General features: G+C 46.2%; 2 protein-coding genes across 2 annotated transcripts in view; one reads left to right on the top strand and one right to left on the bottom strand.

The window, feature by feature from the left end:
- The window catches only part of LOC144599707 (zinc finger matrin-type protein 3-like), a 34,829-nt gene extending 21,132 nt beyond the window's left edge, over positions 1–13,697 (bottom strand). The window contains exons 1-3 of the mRNA XM_078410937.1: positions 13,575–13,697; positions 5,758–6,083; positions 2,719–2,838 (exon numbers count right to left, since the gene is read on the bottom strand). Of these exons, the coding sequence (XP_078267063.1) occupies positions 2,719–2,838; positions 5,758–6,045 (408 nt within the window). The 5' untranslated portion in view covers positions 6,046–6,083; positions 13,575–13,697. The remainder of the gene's footprint in view (positions 1–2,718; positions 2,839–5,757; positions 6,084–13,574) is intronic.
- Positions 13,698–14,377: 680 nt separating this feature from the next.
- The window catches only part of LOC144599706 (mitofusin-1-like), a 44,056-nt gene continuing 41,790 nt past the window's right edge, over positions 14,378–16,643 (top strand). Inside the window, exon 1 of the mRNA XM_078410933.1 lies at positions 14,378–14,469. The gene's annotated coding sequence lies outside the window, so the exon portion shown is untranslated. The remainder of the gene's footprint in view (positions 14,470–16,643) is intronic.

Genomic DNA, 16,643 nt, shown 5'->3' with positions numbered 1-16,643 from the left:
AATTGAGCTTGGGTTCATCCTGTTACCATTGATTATCCTTGAGATGTTTCTACAACTTGATTGGAGTCCACCAGTGGTAAATTAAATTGATTGGACATGATTTGGAAAGGCACATACCTGTCTATACAAGGTCCCACAGTTGACAGTGCATGTCAGAGCAAAAACCAAGCCACGAAGACGAAGGAATTGTCCGTAGACCTCAGAGACAGGATTGTGTCGAGACACAGATCTGGGGAAGGGTATAAAACAATTTCTGCAGCATTGCAGGTCTTGAAGAGCACAGTGGCCTCGGTCACTCTTAAATGGAAGAACTTTGGAACCACCAGGACTTCATACAGCTGGCCGCCCGGCCAAACTGAGCAATCGGAGGAGAAGGGCCTTGGTCAGGATCGAGGGAAAGATGAACGGAGCAAAATACAGAGATCTATGATGAAAACCTGCTCCAGAGCATTCTGGACCTCAGACTGGGGCGGAGGTTCACCTTCCAACAGGACAATGACCCTATGCACACAGCCAAGACAACACAGGAGTGGCTGTGTGACAAGTCTGTGAATGTCCATGAGTGGCCCAGCCAGAGTCCGGACTTGAACCTGATCGAACATCTCTGGAAGGACCTGGAAATAGCTGTGCATCGATGCTCTCCATCCAACCTGACAGAGTTTGAGAGGATCTGCAGAGAAGAATGGGAGAAATTACCCAAATACAGGTGTGCCAAGCTTATAGCGTCATACCCAAGAAGACTTGAGGCTGTAATCGCTGTCAAAGGTGCTTCAACAAAGTACTGAGTTAAAGGGTCTGAATACTTATCTAAATGTGATATTTCAGTTATTTCTTTTTAATTACTTTGCAAAAATTTCTAAACAACTGTTTTCCCTTTTTTTATTATGGGGTATTGTGTGTAGATTGATGATAAAAAAAATTTTTAATCCATTTTAAAATAAGGCTGCACCATAAGAAAATGTGGAAAAAGCGAAGAGGTCTGAATACTTTCTGAATGCACTGTATATAAATGGATCTGTGGATGGTGAATTCCACGGAAGTGCTGAATATTTCAGACGTTGTTATATTCCAAAGAAAACAACCGGAAGATCATAAAGCAAGATAGACACAAAAAGTTGGAGTAACTCAGCGGGATAGGCAGCATCTCTGGAGAAGGAATGGGTGACGTTTCGGGTCGAGACCCTTCTTCAGACTGGTTAAGGATAAGGGAAACGAGAGATATGGACAATGATATGGAGAGATAAAGAACAATGAATAAAAGATATGCAAAAAAAGTCATGATGATAAAGGAAACATGCCATTGTTAGCTGTTTGTAGGGTGATAACGAGAAGCTGGTGCGACTTGTGTGGGGGAGGGATAGAGAGAGAGGGAATGCTGGGGCTACCTGAAGTGAGAGAAATCAATATCAGAGAGTGGTGAGTCTGTGGCATTCTCTGCCACAGAAGGTAGTTGAGGCCAGTTCATTGGCAAGATTTAAGAGGGAGTTAGATGTGGCCCTTATGGCTAAAGGGATCAGGGGGTATGGAGAGAACGCAGGTACAGGTTACTGAGCTGGATGATCAGCCATGATCATATTGAATGGCGGTGCAGGCTCGAAGGGCCGAATGGCCTACTCCTACACCTATTTTCTATGTTTCTATGTTTCTAATATTCATACCACCAGGCTGTAATCTGCCCAAGTGAAATATAAGATGCTGTTCCTCCAATTTGCATTTAGCCTCACTCTGACAATGGAGGAGACTCAGGACTGAAAGATCTGTGTAGGAATGGGAAGGAGAATTAAAGTGGGGGATCAGGTAGGTTCAGGCGGGCTACGTGAAGGTGTTCTGCAAAACGGTCACCCAGTCTACGTTTGGTCTCACTGATGTACAAGAATCCACATCTTGAACAACGGATACAGTAGATGAGGTTGGAGGAGGTGCAGGTGAACCTCTGTCATAAAGCAAGGATTGAAATACTGCCCTATTTAATCTAAAGCATCAGATCAGACAAAAGCAGCTCAGCAGCAAAAGATGCATCTTACGTATGTTGGTCCATCACTTAGCAGGAGCTTTTTGGAGAGCCTAAGCTGTCAGCAAACATGTAAAGACTTCTGCAAACACATTAGATTACAGCTTGATTTCGATTATTAGCATTTTGATTCCTTGCCTCACCTAATCCAATGGGATGCTAAAATCAAGGCCAACATTTCAGGTAATTGAATTCAATTTGTCCATTAAGAGTGGCAAAAAGACCACTGGTATAAAGATGAACTTTAAAAAGGTTCAGCACTTCCAAGATTCCATGATGATATTTGAAGAACGAAATGTCTTAACCAACATTTTCAAAATATAGATTATGTTTCCTCTGGTGATCTAATTTTACTTGAGAACGTATATTACTGAGTGCATAAAATAGTGGACTTCAACCGTTAGTGCAAGGTAAATAGGAATGTTGTTCTGTTTTTGCCACTCACCATCATACTCAAAATCCCAAAATATGGCAGATAATTTAAACACCCACTGTTGCATCGGCTCTACAATGGTGGGGAATTTACACAGGAGCACATGAAACGTGTTATAAATAAGTACCGTAGATGCTGAGAAAATAACTATACAAACAAAACATTATTTAATGTATCAAATTCAACCATAATGCTAAATGAGTTATGCTCCTTCCAGAAAACCCGAGTTGTAATTTTCAGACATTTCTTCAATATCAACATACATTTACAATACCTGGGCTGCTGGAGGATGAGGCTGTGTTGGTGGCTGATCTACAGGATTAGTCATTTTGGAAGCAGACACACACTGATGCCCAGCATAATAATTACGAAGTTTCTTCGAGTGGTTTTTCCCCTAAAATAAACATTATTTACACATGACTGGGATAGAGAGAAAATATACATTCTGCAGATGGGATAATATGCAAGAGAGAGTATTTTCAATACTAGCTGTATATGCACACATCTTTCTCACCTTTGTTCATTGAGCTTAATAATCTATCTTTACTTCTAGTCCGATTCTCTGTTTATTAGCAAATTTATTTTCTCCTGAGGTCTTCCTCTAATTTTCTTACAGATAAATGTGATCAAGATAAACTAAGGCAAAAATAACTGTCACATCAATTATCCTTTGTCCTGACTGCTGTTTAAACAGTCGTTCAACTTTGCTTGATACTCCACAATTGCTGCCTTGTATAATGAGTATTTCTCTTTCCAGCATTTTCTACTTTTATCATTAAAATGCAGGGTGCACTGCTCTGGGGGAAATGTGAACGTGGCTGAGTGTGGATGCTATCTCAGCTTCTGTCAAGTTGCCATGCAACAGAATAAAGTGATTCTTCACATGGAAGCTATTTGACATTCATGTGAATTCAAACAGAAGCCTTCAGTACTTACGTTATTATATATTTGCTTCTCTAAACCCACTGGTATCTAGGGATTCTAATTCATTTATCTCCAGTTTAGTTTAGAGTTTTGAGATAGAGCGGGGAAACAGGCCCTTCGGCCCACTGAGTCTGTGCTGACCAATGATCACCCGTATACTAATTGTATGTTTTTGTCATTTTGCATCCGACAAACTAGGGGCAATTTACAGAAGCCTATTTACCTATAAATCTGCACGTCTTTGGAGTGTGTTGGAGCACCCAGAGAAAACTCACGCGGTTACAGGGGGAACGTACAAACTCCGTACAGATAGCACCAGTGGTCAGGATCAAACCCGGGTCTCTGGCGCTGTGAGGAAGCAACTCTGCTGCTGCACCACCGTTCCGCCCCATTTACTCTCCTTTTATTTCCTCTATCTCCTTCTCCTCCCTAACCCACTCACTCCACTCCTCATCTTCATTTTACCGTGCTGTACTCCCTCCACTGCTCTAAACTGATCTCTTCCCTCTCATTTTTGTGTCTTTCAATATGCTCCACTCTTCACCGTCACTCAATAAAATACCAATTGAATGGGGTTGCGCATGTGTGTGGTCAAAATCAACACACACATGCAGGTTGGAAAAAAACTGCAGATGCTGGTTTAAATCAAAGGTAGACACAAAATGCTGGAGTAACTCAGCGGGTTAGGCAGCATCTCGGGAGAGAAGGAATGGGTGACGTTTCAGGTCAAGAGACCCTTCTTCAGTCTGAAGCAGGGGTCTCGACCCGAAACGTCACCCATTCCTTTTCTCCCGAGATGCTGAGTTACTCCAGCATTTTGTGTCCACACACATGCAGGTAGCAGCAGGGAAATAATGTGGGAATCAGGGATTGAATAGTTGCAGAAAATGTAAAACTATGGTCATTAAATGTTTGAAAATAACCAAAACTTGAAGGAAAGAGATTCCGCAGCTGGCATTTAATACCAGTAACTTCTTTACATTAATTACCTCCTCACTTTTAATATACTCCAATATCAGGTTTGCTGCTGAAATGATAGCAAGGCACAGCTCGGGCAAGAGCAGATGAATTTTGCATTAATTTTCTGATGTAACTGTGCATATGCAATCACCAAAAATTGCTCCTCTATTTACTTTCACATCAGTCATTGACATTAGCATCACTGTTAATTGTACAAGAATCTGGCCGAATATAAAGTCAAAGTATTATGAAAATAAAAGCTTTTTATTTTAATATGAATGAAGTAGATCTTTTGTTCGATCATTAACTATACCTTTGCTTCACGGTGAAAGAGAAAAGCTCCACCCGTCCTGTCGCTGTTGTTCCCACCAGCCATCACCCCTGATCTAGTTCCATTCTTCATCACCCTTTCCCATCAGATTGCAGAATCTGCAGCCTTTTGTTCACTTATTACCCTGCCTGCTACCTCCACCTCCCTGCCTCCCTCACCTGACTTCACTGCCATCAACCCCTCCCTACCGATATCCATCTGTCCCCTGCTAACTCTTTCCCCACTCCCGCCATCTTACCCTCTACTCTTTCAGTCTAGGTGAAGGGTCCCGTCCCGAAACATCGACAGTCCATTCCCCCCCCCGCAGATGTTGCCCGGTCTGCTGATATTCTCCAGCTGCTCTCTCTTCTTGTAAGGAAATAAAATGACCCCGTAGACACAAAAAGCTGGAGTAACTCAGCGGGACAGGCAACATCTCTGGAGAGAAGGAATGGGTGACGTTTCGGGTCAAGACCCTTCTTCAGACTAGTTAGGGATAAGGGAAACGAGAGATATAGATGGTGATGTCGAGAGATAAAGAACAATGAATGAAAGATATGCAAAAAAGTAACGATGATAAAGGAAACAGGCCATTGTAAGCTGCTTGTAGGGTGAAAATGAGAAGCTGGTGCAACTTGGTTGGGGGAGGGATAGAGAGAGGGGAAATGCCGGGGCTACCTGAAGTGAGAGAAATCAATATTCATACAACTGGGCTGTAAACTGCCCAAGCGAAATATGAGATGTTGTTCCTCCAATTTGCGTTTAGCTTCACTCTGACAATGGAGGAGACCGAGGACAGAAAGGTCTGTATAGGAATGGGAAGGAGAATTAAAGTGTCCAGCAACTGGGAGATCGGGTTGGTTCACATGGGCTGAGCGAAGGTGTTCTGCAAAACGATTTCCTGGTCATTTCAATAGTTCAACAGAGTATTGGGGCTCACGTAGTCGACCTCCCCGTGGTGAGCCCTGTCAACTGATCTCAGTCAGGCGAACGACAACAAACAAGGACAGCAGAAGCAGAAGAAGCTTCATAACTTCTGCTGCCTCAAACGCAAGAAGAGAAGAACAGAGTATCATTGTATTCACAGATGCACATTTAATTCATTGTTGGCCCACTTACCTGGTAGTGTGCCTGTGCTTGCTGCGTTGAATTGAGAGAGACATTGCACAATTTACAATGTAGTGGTCTACAGAGATCTGCCAAAACAGGATCTTGGTCTGCATCAAAAGGTAGTGTTTTTTCTTGTGATAAAAGATCAATCTCTGACTTTGATGATTTAAACATCTGCGTAGGTAACAATTGCGAGGTTGGAGGCATCATTGCAGGCGAGATTGGCTGAAGGTTCTGGGATCGCTTTGAAAGTAGTGTCTGGGATAAAGCTGTACGTTCATATGGCTGTTGACACATTGGAGGTTCAGAAGCAGACTTTACCGTTGTTTCTCGGACTGAATAAAAGAATAAAATTGAATATCTGTATTATCCGTTCGCACACACTTCCTATCTGTGACACTCCCAGCTTTCTGCTATGTTTTTATTGGCTTTATGCTTTCATAATTCCCTGCATGATTTTTAAAGAAACATTCCTTATACAGATGGCAGAATCATCAGTGATTGTACAGAAGCTTTCTGGGTGCATTAGTAAGCACTGGCTTCACATTTTTAAAGATAAAGCCTATTAAGCTCATTGTTTGTACTATTTTTATTGAGTAGCAATTTTTTTCAGTTGCTGGAGTTCTCAAATATAAACAAAAAAACCCTCAAGAAACCTTCAGTCCAATTAGCGAGAAATTGATTCATTTTCAGGTCAATAACCTTTGCAGATGGCTTCATCAATATCCTGTCCACCTGTGACACCACTTTCAGTGAACTATGGACGCACTCTGTGGTGCCCCTGTTCTTCAACTATTCCTACAATCCCTGCCAACTATTCCACATATCCTACCAGAATTTGACTTCCCAAAATCCATGACCTGCATTCGCCCTGCCATTGTTCTGTCCACTTTCCCAGCTGATCTCTGTCCTGCTATATCCTTAGACAACATTCTTCACTATCTATGAATCCACGAGTTTTGGTGCCAACTGCAAACCTACTTATTCCCCCTGCATTCTCATCCAGGTTATTTATATACATTACAAACAGCAGCCATCCCATTTACCAGTACATGGCCCATTATCTGCATGCCAGGTGATTCAAAGTGGCAGCACAGAAAATTCATAATTGTCTGCAGTGCTGCAGTTAAATCTTTCACAATGTCCGAAGGTACACTTCAACCCCTGGTGATTTATCCACCGTAATATCCCTCAAGACTGCTAGCACCTCCTCTTTAGTAATTCAGATGTATTCATTTACCTCAGTTCCTTTGCTTCTGCGAACTTCTCCTCATTAAGAGCCTCAGAGGGGGTCTTTAATGACAGTCTCATAGTCACATCACCTCCAGAAAGATGTGAACAAAGGTTGTCAGCACCTGTTGCTTCTGCAATGATCTTAATTATCTTTCAGTTTCAAATTGTGAATAGTTACCACAATCCCTGGTGCCTTGGGTCTGGTGGCAAGTAACCAAGCATTTCCCAAGGCACATCCAAGCAAATTGCAAGGTTGAAGTTAGGGGAGTGGGTGGGGTAATGCAACATGTCTTTCCAGGATGATGATGATGATATATCTATATTGCGATGAATTTTACAGCCACCTCCTGATATTAGTCCACATGAATTCTTATTTTGGTACGTTTTTTGCTTCTCTACCGTTGGAGTTTTTCAGCGTTCATGGACATTATTCAATTTGAGTGTTTGCTTTGTGGGAGTCAAAAGGTTTGATTGCCACACTGAGATCAAACTTCATTTCTCCTCTATCTGTACACTGTGGATGGCTTGTCTAGTCTTTTCGGTGACTGCGTAGCATGCAACAAAAGCACTTTTCACTGTACCTTGGTACACGTGATGATAATAAACTAAACAAATCACAGTTTCAATAATTCTCCATATGATCAACCAGAAATCAGCTGTGGCTCAGTTACCATATTCTTGCCCCTGACTCAAAAGGTTTCCAACTCCATTCCAGAAAGCTCAAATATAAAAGAATATAGAAAAAAATGTTGGAATTAACCAATTGGATTGGTCAATGTTTATTACATAACCGATATTGTCATGTAGACACAAGGAACTGCAGATGCTGCTTTCCAAAAAAAAGGCACTGTGCTATAATAATTCAGCAGGCCAGGCAGCATCTCTGGAGAGCATGGATAGAAACATAGAAAGTAGGTGCAGGAATAGACCATTCGGCCCTTCGAGCCAGCATCGCGTTTCAATATGATCATGGCTGATCATCCAGGATCATTACCCTGTTCCTGCTTTTTCTCCATATGCCTTGATTCCGTCAGCCCCAAGAGCTATATCTAACTCTCTCTTGAATGCATCCAGTGAATTGGCCTCCACTGCCTTCTGTGGCAGAGAATTCCACAGATTCACAACTCTCTGGGTGAAAAGGTTTTTTCTCATCTCAGTCCAAAATGGCCGACCCATTTTTCTTAAACTGTGACCCCTGGTTCTGGACTCCCCCAACATCGGGGACATTTTTCCTAACCTCTCCAATCCCTTAAGAATTTTATATGTTTCTATACGATCTCCTCTCATCCTTCTAAATTCCAGTGAATATAAGCCCATTCAATCCATTCTTTCATCATATGTCAGTCCCGCCATCCCGGGAATTAACCTGGTGAACCTGCACTGCACTCACTCAATAGCAAGAATGTCCTTCCTCAAATTAGTATACCAAAACTGCACACAATACTCCAGGTGCCGTCTCACCAGGGCCCTGTACAACTGCAGGAGGACCTGCTTGCTCCTATACTCAAAACCTCTCGCTATGAAGGCCAACATGCCATTTGCTTTCTTCACTGCCTGCTGTACCTGCATGCTTACTTTCAGTGACTGATGTACAAGGACACCTAGTCTCGTTGCATCTCCCCTTTTCCTAATCTGACACCATTCAGATAATAATCTGCCTTCTTGTTCTGCCACCAGTGGAAAACCTCACATTTATCCACATTATACTGCCTCTGCCATGCATCTGCCCACTCATCCAACCTATCCAAGTCACCCTGCAGCCTCATAGCATCTTCATCGCAGCTCACACTGCCACCCAGCTTTGTGTCATCCGCAAAGTTGGAAATGTTACATTTAATTCCTTTGTCTAAATCATTAATATATATTGTAAGTAACTGGGATCCCAGCACTGAGCCTTGCGGCACCCCACTAGTCACTGCCTGTCATTCTGAAAAAGACCCATTAATTCCTATTCTTTGCTTCCTCTCTGCCAACCAGTTCTCAATCCATGTCAATACCCTACCCCCAATACCAACTGGTCTAATTTTGCTCACTAATCTCTTGTGTGGGACGTTGTCAAAGGCTTTTTGAAAATCCAGGTGCACCACATCCATTGGCTCTCCCTTATCCATTTCTACTTGTTACATCCTCAAAAAATTTCCAGAAGATTAGTCAAGCATGATTTCCCCTTCTTAAATCCATGCTGACTTTGACAGATCCTGTCACTGCCTTCCAAATCCGCTGCTATTACATCTTTAATAAGCATCTGCCCACTACTGATGTCAGGCTAACTGGTCTATAATTGCCTGTTTTCTCTCTTCCTCCTTTCTTAAAAAGTGGGGTTACATTAGCCACCCTATGATAGGCGATGTTTCAGGTCAGGACCAATCTTCAGCCTGATTGTGGTAATGGGGAGAAAGCTCAAAATTAGATGTGAGTGGGACAAAGTCTGGCAATGAATAGATGGATATAGGTGAGGGGGGGGGGGTTGATAAAGGGAAATTAAAGAATAATTCCCCCCCCAAAAATGGGCACCTATGGCTATGATCTGAATTTGTTAAAAAATGGTGCAATCAGAAACAGAGTCCAAGGACAAATGTGAAGAGCAATTCTACACTGAGCTGCACTGGAACAGTAGTTATCAATTAATCTCGCGTTAGTATCTGCTTTTCTGCAACAGGAAAATATATATTACTAAACTAAAAGAAATGTGTTTCACATTCGAGAGCATCTGGAAAAATAGGGCTCTCTTTACGTTTACCATACCCTTAGTAGTGGGAAAAGAAACTGACAACTGCCACGTCACCAGGTCAGCAACTCAGAATCAATTAACAGAGAAAGACAAATTATTAGCATTTCCAAAAAGTATTAGTCTACTGTAAGAAAAGTATCTGCAATCAAGTAATCTCCTGAGTATCTGAGTATTTTCAAAGTTAAAGGGACATCCTATGGTCTTATTTATTCTCTGACTAGACCAAGTGGACCCGTTGGGCCCAAACCTCTCCTGCATTGGTGCAACACCCTCTCCTCCCTCCTCCCCTTTCTCCCCCCTCCCTCCCTCAACCCCTCTTATCCTCCCTCCTCCCCACTCTCTCCCTCCCTCCCTCCCCAGGAGATTGATTTAAACTTTAAAATATGAATAACTTAAAAAAATAAGACCGATTTCAATGAAATTTCTTCCATTAGCACCAAAGGCACGACGGTGAGTAAGGTGGGCCTAAAATTGTCGCGCTATCGTGTACCGTTTTGGCTATAGTTCAGGAACAAACAAACAAACAAACTAGAGTTTTAGTATATAGATATATAGACGATCATACATAGACAATAAGAGCAGGCCATTCGGCCCTTCGATACACCGCCATTCAATGTGATCATGGCTGATCATCCACAATCAGTACCCCGTTCCTGCCTTCTCCCCATATCCCTTTATTCCACTAGCCTTAAGAGCACTATCTAACTCTCTTTTGAATGCATCCAGTGAATCGGCCTCCACTGCCTTCTATGGCAGAGAATTCCACAACTCTCTGTGTGAAAAGGTTTTTCTTCATCTCAGTCCTAAATGGCCTACCCCTTATTCTTAAACTGTGGCCCCTGGTTCTGGACTCCCCAAACATCGGGTACATATTTCCTGCATCTAGCGTGTCCAATCCCTAAATAATTTAATATGTTTCTATAAGATCCCCTCTCATCCTTTTAAATTCCAGTGAATCATGGAGTCATACAGCATGGAAAGAGACTCTTCGGCCCAACTCAACCATGCCGACCAAGATGCACCTTCTAAGCCAGTCCCAATTGCCCGTGTTTGGCCCAGATCCCTTTAAATCTTTTCTATCCATTTACCTGTCCAAGTGTCTTTTAAATGACACCTGCTTCAATTACTTCCTCTGGCAGCTTGTTCCATTTATCGACCAATTGGAGTGAAAAAGCTGCCCCTCAAGTTCCCATTAAATCTTTCCCTTCTCAACTTAAACCAATGCCCTCAGTTCTTGATTCCCCTAACCCAGCAAAAAGGCTGTGCATTCACCCTATCTATTCCTTTCATGATTTTATACACCGTTATAAGATCAGCCGTCAGCCTCATTTAAAAACTCAATCAAATTTATGAGACATGATCTCCCATGCACAACACCAAGCTGACTCTCTGTAGTCAACTACAAATGCATGTCCATCTAATCCTTCAGTATCCTCGCCAGTAACTTTCCTACCATAGTTTATAGATCTATGTTTCTTTCTTTGCAGTCTTTCTCAAATATATTTATTGTGCTGATCTTAAACCACTGATGGGCATCACAGTGGCGCAGCTGGTAGAGCAGCTGCCTCACCGCACCAGACCTGGGTTCGATCCTGACCTCGGGTGCTGTCCGTGTGGAGTTTGCATGTTCTCCTTGTGACCACGTGGATTTGCTCCAGTTTCGTCCCACATCCCAAAGTCGCGCGGCTTTGTAGGTTAGTTGGCCCTCTGTAAATTGTCCCCTAGTGTGTGGGGAGTGAATGAGAAAGCTGGATAACATAGAACTAGGGTGTGAATGGGCGATCGATGGTCGGCATGGACGTGGGCAGAAGGGCCTGTTTCTGTGCTGTATCTCTAAACTACACTGGATCCCTCGGCCCTTTTCTCCAGAGATGCTGCCTGTCTCACTGAGTTACTCCAGCATTTTGTGTCTATCTTCTATTTAAACCAGCATCTGCAGTTCCTTCCTACGCATGCTGAATGGTGGGATGTACAAGCAGCTGTGGTGGATCAGGGGCTTGACATCTGTGGTAGAAATGTGTAGGAAGGAATTGCAGATGCTGGTTACACACCGAAGATGAACAATTCTACTGATTGTACGCCTCCTTGTCACCTTCCCTCAGCTAACCTCTACATCTCCAGAGATGCTGCCTAACCTGCTGAGTTACTCCAGCATTTTGTGTCTATCTGTGGTGGGAAAGTTACAGGAGAGGATGCTGAAGGATGGATTGGATCAACCTGTGTTTGATCAGGGATAGTCAGCATGGCCGTGTGCATGGAGATAGATGCAAAGTGCAAGAGTAACTCAGCGGGTCAGGCAGCATCTCTTAAGAGAAGGAATAGGTGACGTTTCGGGTCGGGACCCTTCTTCAGACTGAGAGTCAGGGGAGAGGGTGTCTAGACCTATGGAAGGGTAAGGGAAGTTGTGAAAACGACAGATCAAAGCAGAAATTGATAAGGAAATATAGAATGGTTCGTTGATAGCTGAGGGGAAGGTGACAAGGAGGCATGCAATCAGTAGATTTGTGTTGGAAGGAACTGCAGATGCTGGTTTACACTGACACAAAATGCTGAAGTAACTCAGCGGGACAGGCAACATCTCTGGAGATGTAGAAATTAGCTGAGGGAAGGTGCAAGGAGGCGTACAATCAGTAGAATTGTCTATCTTCGGTGTGTAACCAGCATCTGCAATTTCTTCCTACGCATTCCTACTACAGATGTCAAGCTCACTGATCCACCCCAGCTGCTTGTACATCCCATCATTCAGCATGTGTAAGAAGGAACTGCAGATGCTGGTTTAAACCGAAGATAGACACAAAATGCCAAAGTAATTCAGTGGGTCAGGCAGCATCTCTGGAGAAAAGGAGACCCTTCATCATCCCCTCCAGTAACTTTCCCACCACAGATGTTTAAGAAGGAACATGCAGATGCTGTTTTCCCACCAGTGATGTCGGGCTCACTGATCCACCCCAGCTGCTTGTACATCTCACCCTTCAGCACGTGTAGGAAAGAACTACAGATGTGGGTTTAAATCGAAGGTAGTCACAAAATGCTGCAGTAACTCAGCGGGACAGGCGGCATCTCTGGAGAGAAGTAATGGGTGACGTTTCGGGTTGAGGCCACTTCTTCAGATTGACATTTTGCGATTACATTTTTGTATTTTGTGTCATTTTGTGCCTACCATCCTTCAGCACCCCCTCCAGTAACCTTCAAGAATTAAGATTCAATTTATTGTCACATATACCAATTTAAGGTACAGTGAAATTTGAGTTACCTTCCCACCACAGATGTGCAAGTAGGAACGTGCAGATGTGGCTTTCCCAGCACAGATGTGTAGGAAGGAACGTGCAGATGTTGCTTTCCCACCACAGATGTGCAAGGAACGTGCAGATAGATGCTGCTTTCCCACCACAGACACAGTCTGTTGTCAGGCATCACTGATCCAGCTTGCCCCAGGTATTTAGACGCACAGAGTGCTGGAGTAACTCAGCGGGACAGGCAGCATCTCTCTGGAGAGAAGGAATGGGTGACGTTTCGGGCCGAGTGTGAAGAAGGGTGTGGACCCGAAACTCCTTCTCTCTCCTCATTTCCCTCCAACATTTCTGTGTCAGTGTGTAAGATACAGCATCTGCCCGGGCACTTTACTAGTCACTTGGTCACGGTGCACCGTGCCGGTGCGGGCAGGACGGGGACAGGAGGGGGCATCCCAGCAGCCGCTCTCTACCCAAACACGACCCCCCCCCCCCCCCCCTCACCGCCATTTTGCCCGCTCCATCCCCACCTGTGCTGTGTTGCCCCCTCCGTTAGGTTGTTCACCGCGGCTGCGGCCAGTTGGGAGAGGAGGGAGGTGAGGGGCGGGAGGTGAGGGGCTGGAGCCACCTACCTTTGGGCCGGGCCCGCGGGCAGCCGGTGCCTCAGCGGCCGGTGCTGCGGCGGCGGCGGCGATGCCGGGCGGGCGGGCGGGGCGATGGACGCCGGGCCCGGCCCATGGCTCCGCCCCCCTCACCCCTCCCCGCTCGCGCTCCGCCGGCCGTGGCTCCGGCTCCAGCAACGGCTCTTCGCGTCGCGCGCCGTCGCCATGGCGACTGCGGGGCAATGGCCCCCACGCACGTGACGCGCTGCGGGGCAACGGCGCCGAGCCCCACCACGTGACGCGCAGCGGGGCAATCGCGCTCACCACGTGATCAGTAGGGGCGGGGCCCACCTGGATTGCTCCCTGGCCATCGCAACCGGGGCAAGCGGTGTGACCCACGTGATCCGCAGCGGGGCAACCAGACGGTCCCACGTGATCTGCGGGCGGGGCAATAGGGTGACCCACCTGATCCATTGCGAGCCCCACTTGCCGCGCTGCGGGGCGAGGCAGCGGCGACGGCCCACGTGATGCAACTTGTGGCCGACCGCGCCCGCCACGTGACGCGCTGCGGGGCAACGGCACGGGCGACGGCCCACGTGACGCACTGCGGGGCAGCGGCACTGGCGTCGACCCACGAGATGCACTGCGGGGCAACGACCCACGTGACGCGCTGCGGGGCGACGGCAACGGCGCCGGACCACGTGACGCGCTGCGGGGCAACTGCGCCCGCCACGTGACGCGCTGTGGGGCAACGGCAATGGCGCCGGCCCACCTGACGCACTGCGGGGCAACCGTGCCCGCCAATGCGCGCGCTGCCGATAGCCAGCCGGCCGGCGGTTTTCGTCGTCTATTGAGCGGCTGGTTCCCTGAAACTCCCCCACCCCCGACAGCACAGCACAGCAGCGCCGGCCCGTGTGGACAGGAGGTATCTCTCCCTCCTAACCCTTCTCCCATAACCTCCGACACCCGCTTGGTCTCCTCAACTTGGTCAAAATGGCCCACTACACTACTCACTCTCTCACTTATGAGGTGTTTGCGCAGTAATCAACCAGAACCGCACTAACCAAGCATCTCTCTCGCTCTCTCTCTGCCTTAAATATATCCACTGACTTGGCCTACACCGCCTTCCGAGACGGAAAATAATATGATGCCATTAAGCAGGAGAGAGAAGATTTAATTTACGAAGATGTTGGAAGGTCATGGGTAGGCCATGTTTCGGGCCGGAACCCCTCTTTAGACTGATTGTAGTAGGGGTGAGAAAGGTCGAATGATTAAAGCAGGATAGTGTGACATACTTCCCCCTTCCTTCCCTCCCTTCCCCCTTTCCTCTTCCTCCCTCCCCTTCCTCCACCCTTCCTTCCCTACTTCCTTCCTTCCCTCCTCCCTCCCCTTCCCGCCCTCCTCCCCTTCCTTCCCGCACTCCTCCCTCCCCTTCCTTCCCGCCCTCCTTCCTCCCCTCCTCCTCTCCCTTCCTCCCCCTTTCCCCATCCTTCCTTCCCTCCACTCCCTTCCCTCCACTCCCTTCCTTCCCCCCCCTCCTTTTCATCCCTAGCCTTTGTTCACCCATCTATTAATCATCCCCCCCCCCACCTGCATCCATCTACCAGAGCTTTGTCCAGCCCCACCTCTCATCCAGCTTTCTCTTCCCCTACTACAGTCCGTCAGATGAAGAGTCCCAACCCAAAACATTACCTATCCATGTTCTCCAGAGATGCTGCCTGACCTGCGGAGTTACTCCAACACTCTATGAAACGTCACCTATCCATGTTCTCCAGAGATGCTGCCTGACCCGCTGAGTTACTCCAGCACTCTGTGAAACGTCACCTATCCATGTTCTCCACAGATGCTGCCTGACCTGCTGAGTTACTCCAGCACTCTGAAACGTCACCTATCCATGTTCTCCGGAGATGCTGCCTGACCCCCTGAGTTACTCCAGTACTTTGTGTATTTTTGGTGTAAACGAGCACCTGAACTTCATTGTGTTATATTTGAAAGACAGTTGGACAATAGGAGAGGTTTAGAGGGGTAAGGGCCAAACTCGGACATATGGCACTAGTTTAGATGGGGCATCGTGGTCGGCATGGACGAGTTAGGTCAACTGGCCTGTTTCTGTGCTACATGAATCTCAGCAACCGAACCTGGTCCTAACTTGCTCATTCACCAATTTTAAAGTTTGTAAGTTCATAAGTGATAGGAGCAGAAATCAGCCCATCGTCTACTCCACCATTCAATCATGGCTGATCTATCTTTCCCTCTTAACCTCATTCTCCTGCCTTCTCCCCATAACCCATGACACCTGTACTAATCAAGAATCTATAATAATAATAATGCATTACATTTATATAGCGCTTTTCATATACTCAAAGACGCTTTACAGGGATTTAGAGAACATTGGGAAGTGAATAAATAGATAAATAAGTAAACGAACAGAGAAAGGAGACAGAAGGTGAGGTGACCTTCAGTGGTTGAAGGCAGTACTGAACAGGTGAGACTTCAGTGATGTTTTGAATGTGGTGAGTGTGGACGGTTTGGGGTAGTGAGTTCCATAGGGTGGGAGCAGCGATGGAGAAAGCCCTGTCCCCCCAGGATCTGAGTTTGGTCCGGATGTGGGGGGATAGGAGATTGGCAGCAGCAGAGCGGAGGGTGCAGGTGGGAGTGTGCCTATGGAGGAGGTCGGTCAGGTAGGATGGGGCCAGGTTATGGAGGGCTTTGTAGGTCATGAGGAGGATTTTGTACTGGATTCTCTGGGGGATGGGGAGCCAGTGGAGTTTGTAAAGGACGGGGGTGATATGGTCACGGATCGGGGTGTGGGTGAGTAGACGGGCAGCGGAGTTTTGAATGTATTGAAGTTTACTGATGATTTTTGAGGGTGCGCCATAGAGGAGGCTGTTGCAGTAGTCCAGACGGGAGGTGATGAAGGCGTGGATGAGGGTTTCTGCAGCTGTGGAGGAGAGGGATGGACGGAGACGGGCAATGTTTTTGAGGTGGAAGAAGGCTGTCTTTGTGATGTGTTTGTCGAAGGAGAGGGTTTGATCAAAGATGATTCCAAGATTCCGGATGTGAGGGGAGGTGGATACTGGGAGACCATCAATATTGAGG

Source organism: Rhinoraja longicauda, chromosome 13 (genome assembly GCF_053455715.1).
Source record: "Rhinoraja longicauda isolate Sanriku21f chromosome 13, sRhiLon1.1, whole genome shotgun sequence".
Lineage (NCBI taxonomy): Eukaryota > Metazoa > Chordata > Chondrichthyes > Rajiformes > Arhynchobatidae > Rhinoraja > Rhinoraja longicauda.
Note: the sequence above shows the minus strand (reverse complement) of the source record. Positions and strands in the feature narration are given on the sequence as shown.